General features: G+C 37.7%; 1 protein-coding gene across 2 annotated transcripts in view; it reads left to right on the forward strand.

Annotated features, from left to right (window-relative positions):
- The first annotated feature begins 5236 nt into the window (after positions 1 to 5236).
- Positions 5237 to 13097, forward strand: part of LOC135466269 (ribosome quality control complex subunit NEMF-like) — a 32870-nt gene continuing 25009 nt past the window's right edge. Inside the window, exons 1-10 of one of the 2 annotated variants that reach the window (XM_064743681.1) lie at positions 5237 to 5270; positions 6069 to 6143; positions 7293 to 7361; positions 7953 to 8055; positions 8415 to 8540; positions 9120 to 9265; positions 10815 to 10882; positions 11104 to 11193; positions 12000 to 12079; positions 12290 to 12357. In XM_064743681.1, the coding sequence (XP_064599751.1) occupies positions 6088 to 6143; positions 7293 to 7361; positions 7953 to 8055; positions 8415 to 8540; positions 9120 to 9265; positions 10815 to 10882; positions 11104 to 11193; positions 12000 to 12079; positions 12290 to 12357 (806 nt within the window). In that variant the 5' untranslated portion in view covers positions 5237 to 5270; positions 6069 to 6087. Of the gene's footprint in view, positions 5271 to 6008; positions 6144 to 7292; positions 7362 to 7952; positions 8056 to 8414; positions 8541 to 9119; positions 9266 to 10814; positions 10883 to 11103; positions 11194 to 11999; positions 12080 to 12289; positions 12358 to 13097 lie in introns of those variants that run through there. The other variant, XM_064743680.1, reaches the window with a different exon arrangement.

Genomic DNA, 13097 nt, shown 5'->3' on the forward strand with positions numbered 1-13097 from the left:
GGCCGGTACAATAGGACCTAATTATAAACCTATACGGGACTGACTGCAGGACAACATGAAAGTACTTTTGTGGGATGCAACAAATAGGATCAAAATCAAAACACGCAGACTGGACATATGAAAGAAATGTGAATATAGACGCCTTTAACGTGAAACACACTATTTCATGATTAGAATCCAAGGAAGGATGCACCAGTGCAAACGCCTTCAATATGAACTACAAATCACTTTATGGTTAGAATCCAAGGAAGGGTGCGCTGGTATGAAAGCCTTCAGTATGAAATACAAGATCCTTTCATGATTAGAATCCAAAGACAGATGCACCAGTGCAAAAGCCTTCAATATGAAATATACCGGCCCGGATAGCACAGTTGGTAGAGCGTCCGCTTCGGGACCGGTAGATCCAGGATCAATCCTTGATCGAGTCACACCTAAGACTTTAAAAAGAGGAAGTTTTAACTTGCTCGCTTGGCGTTCAACATGAAGGGGATAGTGCAACGACTGGTTGACCCGTATCAGTATAATGGCTCGGGCGGGGCGGCTTACTTGCCCTGGGTAAGTCGTCTCAGTGAAGCAGCACTAAATAAAAGAGCGGTGGAAATCCTTCCTGCAACAAGGAGGCACATTACACGTACATTCACCCTAAAGATTCCTTCGTCGTCATATGACTGAAAATTATTGAGTACGACGTTAAACCCCAAGCACTCACTCACTATGAAATATAATAACATTTCATGGTTAGAAGCCAAGGAAGGATGCACCAGTATAAACAAACGCTTTTAATATGAAATACAATTTCACTTCATGGTTAAAATCCAAGGAAGCGCCGGTATAAACGCCTTTAAAGGATAAGACAGCGCCTGACGAAAGCGTTTCAAAGCAGGGTTCTCAAGCGTTCTAAAAGGAATCATATTTTATTATTTTAATGAGATTTCACCGAATAACAAGTAGAACAAAATGACAATACTGCACAAATGGCAGGTGTGAGTCGAAGCCGCCATGTTGAGAATTTTATCCAATCAGACCTGTTGCTGTCATATTACGCGGCCTAGGATAGGACGTAGCCTTTACCCATTCACTCCAAAAAGTGGCCTTAGATGACATAAAACTACTGCATCATTTTGAAATCGTTCACATTGATCTAGTTACGTGTAGCCGAAGAGTGTTGTGGGGCAGGTCTGTATCATTTACGGACCACCACAGAAGTAAAATCAGTTGATTTACAAGCCGTGTAATATTCAACGACGGCATCACAAATTATGTCAGTAGAATACCGTATCGTCCCAAACCTCATTCATCTCCCCAAATACATTTATTGTCGTTCATTTTAGCGTTTAGTAAACAGTTTCTAAATAACAAATATCACAGAGTCGGTGAAAAATTCACACAGGGATGCCGAAGGTGTATGGGAATGAGAAGACGGCATCTCACAGGACAATTTTTAAAATTAATTAAATCCTTCGTCTTTTATCGCATACAAGGGATGTTTTTTTCTGTTTTCTTTCATAAAATACAGCAAATTTATTGAAACTGTGTACTAGCCGAGGTGCCCTCTCTCACGCCCGCGATGACTAGGTCAGCACTGCTTTCGTCTGAGAAGACGCCACCACAAAACTGCGGCATAAACTTCAGCTACAGTCAAATGTTTAGATCAGCCTCAGTTGTGCTCAGATTTATTTTGCATTTGTTTTAGAATTGAGCATGAACCTAGTTGTACAAAAATCCTGTTGTAATTTTGTAAACATTTAATAGGTGTCAAAATCACCTCTGACGGAGGCTACAAACTATATTTAGTTGTCCCTGTCTTTACTTAAAGGCGCTTTGTGTACATTGGTGTTTTTCAAGCATGATCTGTGTGATATAGTTGCAACATGTTATGGCGAATAGAATCGCATTTAATCCTACACGTTGTGTCCCAGCATGATGTTAAGATGACGTTATAACCTATCTGGTCTTGATGGCCAATTTGAATGGAATTTGCATTGAATTATGGCATATGTGGTTTGACACGAATGACATCAAAGCATCACGATCATTGACATCAACCTCTCTTATTTTCACAGCAGTATACATGTCAGTCATTGTCACACATAAAGCTGCTACATATTGTATTATCTTTTCTGCGCGTGGACTGAAAGGAACCCCATTCTCATTATCTGGTGTGGAAGATGAAAAATCTCTAGTTGTCCTCCAGTGGATCGTCAGGAACTTCTGTCCCTTTCTCGATAGAAAGCGGGGCAATGAGATGACGTAATTGGCACTATGACGTCATAATGTGATTACATCACTATCGCCCCAGGATGTCTCGTGGTACGGCTTCGGTGGCCTAATGATTAGAACCCGGATCGGGCCATATAATTCTTTAGAAAATGGCACCTGTTGTTCCCTCGCTTGACGCTCAGCTGAGAGGTTAGGGCAAGGAAACACGATTGAGTGTCCTGTCAGGTGTCTTCGGTATGATAGCCCTGTCATAAGAAGACTATATCTGTACACGCACCTAATGACTTTTCGTCATCATTTGGCTGAAAAATTAGGTAGGCCTATATGCGATATATTAGCCAACGCAGGATACGTTACGTTACGTTACGTTACGTTACATACATAGGCTTGGTAGAGCGTCCGCTTCGGGACCGGTAGATCCAGGATCAATCCTTGTTCAAGTCAAACCTAAGACTTTAAAAGAGGAAGTTGTAACTTCCTCGCTTGGCGTTCAGCATGAAAGGGATAGTGCAACGACTGGTTGACCCGTATCAGTATAATGGCTCGGGCGGGGCGGCTTGCTTGCCTTGGGTAAGTCGTCTCAGCGAAGCAGCATTAAATAAAAGAGCGGTGGAAATCTTTCCTGCAACAAGGAGGTACATTACACGTACATGCACCCTAATCATTCGTTCGTCGTCATATGACTGAAAAATTGTTGAGTACGACGTTAAACCCCAATCACTCACTCACTCACATACATAGACTACACACACAAGAATATATATGTACTAAAGTACATACTTTCCATTGCATGTTTGCAATATATATATATATATATATATATATATATATATATATATATATATATATATATATATATACATGTCACTGAATCCGCGTATGAATCAAACGCACATATTTGTGAATTGCTTATAAATTTAATACTTCAAGTGATGAAAAAAGGAAATTTGGTGTGGACAGATTTTGGCCGAAAGTTGTCAAACAATGCCAAGTTCTGCACTGGGTTATCGATATGTTTTTAATGTAGGCTCTTATATCGGCCCGATCAGCAGTAGTCTGTATATAAATCATGCAGGATTCATATTGATAAAACAATAGTAATTTGGCGGCTAACTAGGCATTACAGTGATGTTACATAAAATCTCTGTAGCATCCATCTCCATTACCAAATTAAGAAATTGTAATTCATATACTAAGAACATTATTAATTCTTAGAAAGTTGCATACACTCAAAAAATTAATCTGTTAATTTCAACAGAAGGTTTGTTTTCTGAGTGCTGTTAGAATGTATTCTGTAATTACAATAAATGTTTAAGGGTTTAACACCGCCGTAGCGGTGTTTGTTTTAACCGAATACGCGCATTCGAGGGATTTGACGAGGTACGAAACAAGGTTCAGGGGTATCCAGTTACACAGCAAACGCCAAAACGAAACTGTTAACGTCTATTCTACCCACAACAATGAAGAAAATGAGGCAAAAACGGCACATTTCATGCAGCTTTTTGCTGCCGTTCACTCTCCCTTCCTCCACAGATGTCATACATTTTAGACTGATGAACGGAGGCTTATTCCACTGCACTTGAACCAGAGCGTTTACGATTATGCAGAAACACTAATGTAGCTAGCCTATGAGGTCTAATCACGTTACAATAACGGCGAATAAAGTCACACGATTGGCTAGGTTAGGCTGGCAACACCGGTGTTTCCGTGTAATCGTCTAGATATTTCAAAGCTGTGTATGTATGACGTCATGTCTTATAGTTCAGTGACGTAAGAATGTAAAAGTTTACTGTATTACGACATCATACCGCTGAGCTCAGATTGGAACGTCATGAAACATATGTTTCTTTTTCCACGCCATGGCGTCTGGGTGTAAACTATTAAAAATGTAAAAACAGAAGCAAGGTCTGTAAACTGTGGGAAATAACACTTTCATCACTGATAGTTCACTTTTATATAAATGACAAAAGCAAATCTCAGTAAGCAAACTCAAATTCTTTTATTTGTATACGTAAACAGTATGAAATGATATTGCTCGGGGAGGTAAACGTTCCGGCGGGTGTGTTGGGTGACAACTCGATGATGTTTGAAAGGTCATCTCTATTTAATATGTATATTTGCACACGGCCCACAACTAACAGCGGGATACAATGGTTGATATAAGGAAACAATATTACATGGTTAAATAACATGAATAGAAGTTGAGTGAAAAGTGTGTGATGACCTATAAGAAATATAAAGCATTTTATGGGTTATTCTCTATATCTAGAATATATGTGTTATGTTTAACAGCACCACTCAAACAAGATTTAATTAAGAAAAAAAAGAGAAAATTCAATCCAATTTTCACTATTATTTTAAAATAACCCAAATAATTACTTCAGACAAAATATCAGCCTCTTCAGGGTACGTCTTGCCGTTCAAATTCTGTACTAAAATTCCAAAGATTTGTAACTTTATAGTAGGGATACGCGTCTTGTATTTACTAAAAGGAAATAATCTGAGCTATTCATGAATAAATACAGAAAATTTGATTTGATTTGATTAGCGAATATGGGAATGGCCTGATTTCTTGCCCAAAGTCTCCTGTATATGATATCTTTGTGGTATCATTGGTACCCTTGCCTATTTACATTATCAAAGAACTTCATTCTTGTTGGGAGCTTGATTTCCGTCAAAACGTCCACATGAAATGTTCCACTTCCAAATACTGTATACACAGCACACAAAAATAAAGCTGAATCACGTCATATATAACAAGTCTCCAAAAACTCACTTTATACTTTCCATAGGACTTTCTAAATGTTGAATCAGCAACAAAACCTATTCATGAAGCTCAGTCGTCGTTTGAAAGTTTCGTTTTTTTTCAGAAATTTTTTCGTTTTGAATGATAGGACAATGGGATGACGTCATACCTATTATGATGTCATCAGGCAAATATGTCATCGTATTGTCCTAAATGGTATACATGTACCGGTCAGTCCAAATACCCATGATTTTCTACACAAACCAGGGCAGAACTTTAGGGAGAAAGACACATCGAACGTAAAGTAGGGCACGAGCAAAGATAAAGAGCCAAATATTATAACGTGACATTTGTCGTAGCGACGATTATACAACTGCTTTTATAATGGTGCATTCGCTTAATAGTGACTTATCAATTCACTTCTTTCTTTTTTTTTTCAACATAATTTTTGTCATACGTATATCGTAGGCACATATCGTTCACTCTTAATTCAGATTTTTGCCAAGTTTAAATTAAGTAACATGGAAGCAGTCCATACCGCGATGTGGAGCTACGTATGTGTACGGCACGTTGTTTGCCCATTTACAAGTGATCCTGGTGGGCAGAGCATGTTTGGAAGCCATGACATCAAGTGTCGATTAATGCATACCTTGTTGTTTCCGGCGTGAAAAATGTAGCTAGAACTGAAATAAAGTGCAGCTCTACGAAATTTAATTTCCGGTATTTGTTTATGTTTTTGACAATTTTATGATTTTTTTTTTCTTTGGGCTGTGTTTTATTACAAGAAAGACGGTTCATTTCCCAGGAGAAATTAGTAAACAATATGGCCTACACATAGCCTAAATATATTTGTGTAAAAGATGCCAGTGCATGGTGATTTCGTGCGATTGTTTAGAATGTCCACGTGTTGCTTTATTTATAAACAAGCTGTCAAGAGGACTTAAGACCTCGTCGTTGATTGGCTGTTCGGATTGCTGTTCATCCAGTCATATGAAATCTGTTTCACAACATACGGAAAGGGGTCCAACAACAACGTGCATGTTGAAGATGTGATGGTTTAAATGAAATGAAGTGATACTTTTGTTCTTTTGTCATATAAAAGTACAAGAAAACCTTAAAATATGAAGACGAGGTTCAGCGCTATAGACATTAAGGCCATTGTCAAGGAACTACAAAGGTAAAGCAGTTTAGAAATAAATGAGCAAAGACCATTCTGTTGCAACGTGTGTAGTGGCTACAACAACAACAACAAATCCAACACCACAAACGGACATCCCTACCCCCGTCCTCCGTCTAAACTGTGTACATTGTAACCACAATCACATCCAATAAATTATGACCCAGGAGGCAATACTCCGTGGGTTTTCCCTTGACCTGTGACCGTTATGCTGAACACTGTCGCACATGTGAAATCTGGGTAACTCATTCCCAGGTGAAATGTTCTTAAGTACGGCGTAAAACTTCAATAAATTAAATAAATCAATACATCAGCCCACATCGCAGCACTGAAAATTATCCAGTTACAATGTACATAGCACTCTGATGTGTTTCTTTATATCTTTCGCAGCATACAATCAAGGAGAGGATTTTGGTTTGAGGAATCCATCATCGCCTCTCAAAAAACATGGTGTAGATTTCAAACTCATATCTCCTTCCAACTTATGGTAGTCCAACTCACTTCCTCTGTGCATTTAGATGTAATTTTATGTGAATCTCTAATATTAAATACTATCCACACCAATAGAACTAATTCACTGGCTGCCTTTTGGTCACACTGACTGTTAGAACTTCTGCTGTTCTGAGTATATCACCGTAGCCAGCCACTTTGAAGTGTCATTTTACCTACTCCAGAGTTTAAAATGCATCTGAGTTTTGACATTGAAATCCTATAGAAAACTATTATATTTCCACAGCCGCTTGCAAGAACGACTTTGGTCTTCGTAATTCAAACCAAAAAGGCATAAAAAAGAACATGTATATTTTATGCAGATGCTGACAGCTCGGAATTTATTGAAATCGGCCTCATCAAGTTTTTAGGTCGCAGATGTGAGGTGATTTGTTTGAAAGACCGCAATGGACTCAGTGTTACAATGAATATCAGAATTTTAAAACAGCACTTTGAGTCCATCTAGATGCACCAACCACATTAGGTTATGAGAGCCTCGCCCAAACATGTGTGAACTCGTGGTACTCATTGTAAGAATACATCCGTTTGTGTTGAGGCAAAGTTTCATGTTCAGAAGATTTCATTGTAAGTGTATTGCACTCATTAACTTAACAATGACTATTTCTTCAACTATGTTTTTTTTTTTTTTTTTTTTGGCAGATTCCTTGGAATGCGAGTTGCCAATGTGTATGACATTGATAGTAAAACTTACATGGTCAGGCTGGCAAAGTAAGTACACTGAACAACCGTGGCATAATGCTTTATATTTTTATTTATTTATTCAGTTGGTGTTTTACACCGTAGTCAAGAATATTTTCACTTATATGACAGTGACCAAGTGCTTTATAAGATGCCTGTCTTTGAAATTCAAGCACATGTGTAGTGCAGGTTGAATCCAGGCTGTAGACAGGCAATTCTTTCATTCCACCACAGCCCATGTGTTCATTTGAGCAGTCTTAGCTTCATTCCTTCCACTTCTTTTTTAGCAATGTTACATGTTTGCTTTGGGCCATCATTTGTCAAACATAAATCAATGCCAGAGCATCTGTCAGAGCATTGTCGAACAAGTTTTTAATGGGATGGAATACATGTAGTTGACAGTGACATAGTATACATGCTCATACAAATATTACCTTATATACATGAAAACTTGCCCGGTCCCATCATAATGCTGCCCGCTGTCGTATAAGTGAAATATTCTTAAGTACGGCGTAATATACCAATGAAATAAATAAATAAAACTTACCTGGCTGGTTTATACATTGTACAATAAACTATTATTCATCCAATTCTACTAACTTTTGTGTTTTGTGTTTCCAGGCCTGATCAGAAGGCTGTGGTGCTGATTGAGTCTGGCATTAGACTTCACAGCACTGAGTTTGACTGGCCAAAGAACCCAGCTCCCTCGGCTTTTTCTATGAAGGTACTGTAAATTGAGTCAGTAATGTTCTCTGTCGACTGTCATGTAGATTATAGTTGTTTAAACACGTTTCCATCATAAAATTCTGACAGTTAGATGTGATCACAAACTTTTGGTTTAATGATGATAACTGTTATCAAACAAGTGAAATGTTCTTAATAGAAAAACTGCATTGTACAACACTGAGCAGCTACATGAATGCAAAAGTATAGCTATACCTCAACCAGTTTCAAAAGTTTCCTTACTGGTTGGAATGTTGTGTTCACCTTTTTTCAGTATGTAGTTTATGTAAATGTTTCTTGACATTTCCTTTCTTTCACTGATGTACATGTACAAGTAATTTGCTTGTTCTTCATTGTCAGCTGAGAAAGCATCTGCGTGGGCGTAGGCTGGAGTTAATTCAGCAGCTGGGCGTGGATCGGATTGTGGACCTTCAGTTTGGCTCTGGTGAAGCGGCCTATCATCTGATAGTAGAGCTCTATGACAGGGTAAGAAAGTGATCTATTGTAAAATCAAACAGTATTAAATAGTGAAGTTTGAACAATTTGAATATAGTTAGCGTGAAAGCTGAAAGAAAAAGTGTTGTTGGGGTATTCATAAAAATAATGTTCATGACAGATATTTCCGTGATATTATGGTGTTTTTAACATTTTTTGTTTTGGACAGTTATGTGTGAATAATATGAAATTAGATTGGTTTGGCGGCAAGTTGGAGGATCTATGAACTGACATTTCCTCCACACTTCAATTGGATTTTTGTCAGATTAGTGAAATATTTTGAGGAAGAAAAGCCCAATTGTTTGATAAAATATATAAAAAAAAAAACACTGTGTGCGTCCTAAAGTTAAGCATTTTTCAAGTGACACATCTTGCTTGATTCTGATTGTTTCATTCCTGTTAAGTTTTTATTTGGTGAAATTTGATAAATTTCTTTATAACAGAAATACTTAAGCCTTGGCATTAAAAGTGTCATTTTAAGGTTTTTATGTGCTTTTGAAAGTTTATGTTTGGAAATACAGCACTAGCTATGTAACAGTGATAAATCTGGTACATTGTATTTCTGGGCAGGGTAACCTGGTGTTGACAGACTCGGAGTATACAATACTGAATATACTCCGTGCCAGGACAGATGACAGTAAGGATGTCAAGTTTGCAGTTCGAGAGACATACCCCATCCACACCACAAAACAGTTTGAGTCACTTACAGAGGAGAGGTATGGTGCTGATTACAGCAACCCCACGTTGCCATGGATACCACATTTAAGGAGTGATGGTCCTATAATGTATAAAAACCCTGAACTGATGAGCCAGTATTTGTGACCCCAAGTCCTGCAAGCAGTGATGTACATGTATTTAGTACGGGTTTATCACATATGTTGGTGTCAGAATTCATACTTTTCTTTCATGTAGGACTAATTAGTTATTTGATTAGTTTGATTACTGTCTAATATCATACTCAAGAATTTTCCACTTTAGTATACATGTATGATGACAGTCCCAGAGGTAAACCACCGACCTTTGGCAAGCTACTGACAAACTTTCCCACATGTGCTGGACAGATGTGGTAGAAGACAAGTGGTCTTCAACAAGGTTTAGACTTCATGAACAGTAAGCTCAGTTGGTTAGCACACTAGTGCAGCGTAATGGCCCAGGAGCTCCTCACCAATGCAGTCGCTGTGAGTTCAAGTCCAGCTTCTGCTGGCTTCCTCTCCTGCCATGAGTGGGAAGGTCTTTCAGCAATTTGCCGATCATGAACAGTAGAAGCAGGGGGACAAAATTCACACCTCGTGTGTCCTAGCAATTGAACAGCAAGCACCTAGTTCTTAACCACAATCACTTTCCTATCATGTAGGAGTGAGTGAGTGAGTGCTTAGGGTATAACTCAATTATTTAGGACTATGAACGTGTGGTGAGACAATAAGAGCAGTTAGAGTTGTGTCTGTGTACATGTAATAGTTATGGGAATTATTCAGTTACACATGAAGATGGCTGCACATTAGCACAGGTATATCATGTGCAGCGAAGCATGTACATCTGAAGACAAGCCTATAACACTGAGATAGATATGTGTCCCATGTGTTGTATTCACTATTCATAATTTTAGTGCCAATTTCATAAAATTAGAAACCAAATTTACTTTGTCTTATCACATTAAAATGTTACAGCTGATTAAAACCAAAAAAAAACCCAAAAAACAAAAAGGAGTAAGTGATGGGTGTGCTAATTTTTACACTATAGGATTCAAAGTTGATTTAGCCTGCCCTACAGTTTTTTTTTACTGTAAGTTTGTCAAGAACATTATAAACAAATATTGTTGCTTTGCTTTCTTCAATCCTCAGCAGCTACATGCCCTGTTATCCCCATTCTTCAAGACTTAATATAATATGAAGAAGTGAAGTGAAACGAAAATAAATTGTCCCTCCTTTTAATACTATAGATTCTCAATCTGTTTTTCATCTATGCAAAAATAGTACTAAGGTTGTTTAATTCAGCATATATTTTGATAAGTCCGCAGAGCCCAGAATAAAATTTTTTCAGGCTCTACATTTAATGATTTGGAGATGTATGCTCAGGTTTACATGTTGAAACAATTACTGTGAGGTATTGAAGTATAAATTTGGATGTCTTAAATGCAATAAAATGTACCTGAACCTGGAAATACATGTACTGACCAGACCAGAGATAGACTGATGCAGGTATGGTCAGATTTGACACGGTGTGCATGCATGTATCTTTACCCAACCTGCAAATCTATTCTGACAGACTGAGACAGATTTTATTATCTGCTAAGGATGGAGATCCCCTCAAGAAGGTGCTCATGCCACAGTTAGGTGAGTTGCAACACTTGGTCTTGATGTCAGGGCATAAATTGTGATTCATATTTTTCATATTTCAAATTTTTGACATTATAATATTATAAATGAATTTGATTTTGTTATAGTGACAGTTGAAGTAATATCCACTGTGCCCAAATCGATATAATCATACAAAACAAACATCATTTGAAAAAAAATCATTTAAGTAACAACTCGATTCTTTCTTTTTATTCCAGAATTTGGTCCTGCTCTGCTGGACCATTGTTTACGGGAAGGCGGTTTTGTCGATTTAGTGAAAATGGGAAAATCGTTCGACATAGAAACAGGTATTTACATAAGGGCCCCTTAAGAAAATCTTCTCACTGTGCTTTTCAGTTTGCCCTCCTATTACGGAAAGATTGTTTGTACAACATACAAAACCTAAGCACAGATATACACCTACATTCACTGTGCTTTTGGCCTTCAGGCTGGTTTCATGAAGCATACTTAGCGTTAAGTAGCCCTTGGCTAAGTGCACTTTATATCTCTACGTCGTCATGGTAGTTAAGGGTAAACTCAAGGTAAACTTGAAGTGAGCTTCATGAAACTGGCCCTTGGTGATTTAAAAGTGTTAGCAATGCTTGTTTGCCTGTTTGCACGGTCAAATGTTTGTTGAAGACCACTTGTCTTTCAGCAAAATGATGTACATATCAGTATGTCAGATGTAGAAAGTAGATGGTTTACCCCAGACAGTAGATGGTTTACCCCAGACAGTTGATGGTTTACCCCAGAAAGTAGATGGTTTACCCCAGAAAGTGGATGGTTTACCACAGAAAGTAGATGGTTTACCACAGATGCATCAGTTTCTTTCACTCGGTCATCTGACAGTCTTTTAAATGAAAATTTGTATTTAAACAGCAATTAGATAAATATTAAATTCATGGTGTCATGAACTTGAACCTGATTTGTGATGATTTTGTCTGAAACATTTCTCCTGTAAAGTGGTTGGAAGTGCCCTGAATGAGTGAAACTTTAGTCTTCTTGTCTTTGTATCAATGTTCTGGTCACCTTTTTTCCAGTCATTGTAGTTTCTGTGATCCAGTTTATGTGTTCAGACTATTGCAGCTTTTTTTTTTTTTGCATGCTTTTTCAGACTTTGAGAAGTTGTTTACATGTCTGTCACAAGGAGAAACTCTACTCAACAACATTTCACAACCTTCCTCATCATCAAAAGTAAGTCTGCAAAACTTTAAAAATGAAGTAAGATACAGTGATAGATTTGTGTTGTGCATATTTTTCTCTTTGTCCTGTTTGATATACATGTATCTACAAAAAATGTCCATGGTTAAAGGTTTCTCGTTAAGTAATGTTTGTATAAACACATATAAGTAATTAATCTTTGTGCTTAGTTTGTTATCACACTTCTTTTTGTTTGATTTTCAGGGTTATATTATCCAGAAATGTGAAAAAAGGCCAAATGTGGCTGAGGGGGAATCAGGAGAATTATTAACGTAAGTTTGAAGTCTTTTTGTTATTATACCTCAGATATGTGTAGGAACTGTAGGATTTCTTTTGGGTAAAATATTGCTCCTTTCATATAGACATTATGTGGATAGTTTTGCCCAGGGAAAAATATCTACTGACATGTTACTGTGTGAACAGAGCACTATATCGGTACATCTTATTACATGTACGTTTAATTCCATCATTATTTTAAAACATGACCATCTTTCTTATATGTTTGAATCTGAGAGGATTTGACCACATGGTTAAGAATGAATGCTTGGGGTTAAATGTCGCACTTAACAGCTTTCATGCGCTCCCGCCAACAGATGGAGCGTAATATGTTATGGCGGTTTTGTCCGTCTGTCCATCTGTCAGTATTCGTGTCTGAGATACAACTCCAACAGTTTTACAAATGGAGTTTTAATTTTTGCTGAATGCATAGATACACAGATGACGATGTGTGGCGACTCACATATGTCCGTTTTCGCAGTTGTCATGGTCACCAGATAGCCATATTCTTTATATATACTATATAACTAGATATAATTTCTTGTCCGGGCTATAACTCCAACAGTTTTCTCACATAGAGTTTTAATTTGTGGTGGACACATTTGTCCTCTTGTATGTCTTGTGAGGTTGTCGTGGTTATCACATAACTATCATCAACACCCATGAAGATTCCCCTCATGGGTTACACTCACCACAATGCTGCTGGTATTCTTTTGCACATTTCAAACAAATGCAT

The sequence above is a fragment of the Liolophura sinensis genome, chromosome 6 (assembly GCF_032854445.1).
Source record: "Liolophura sinensis isolate JHLJ2023 chromosome 6, CUHK_Ljap_v2, whole genome shotgun sequence".
In the NCBI taxonomy this organism is placed as follows: domain Eukaryota; kingdom Metazoa; phylum Mollusca; class Polyplacophora; order Chitonida; family Chitonidae; genus Liolophura; species Liolophura sinensis.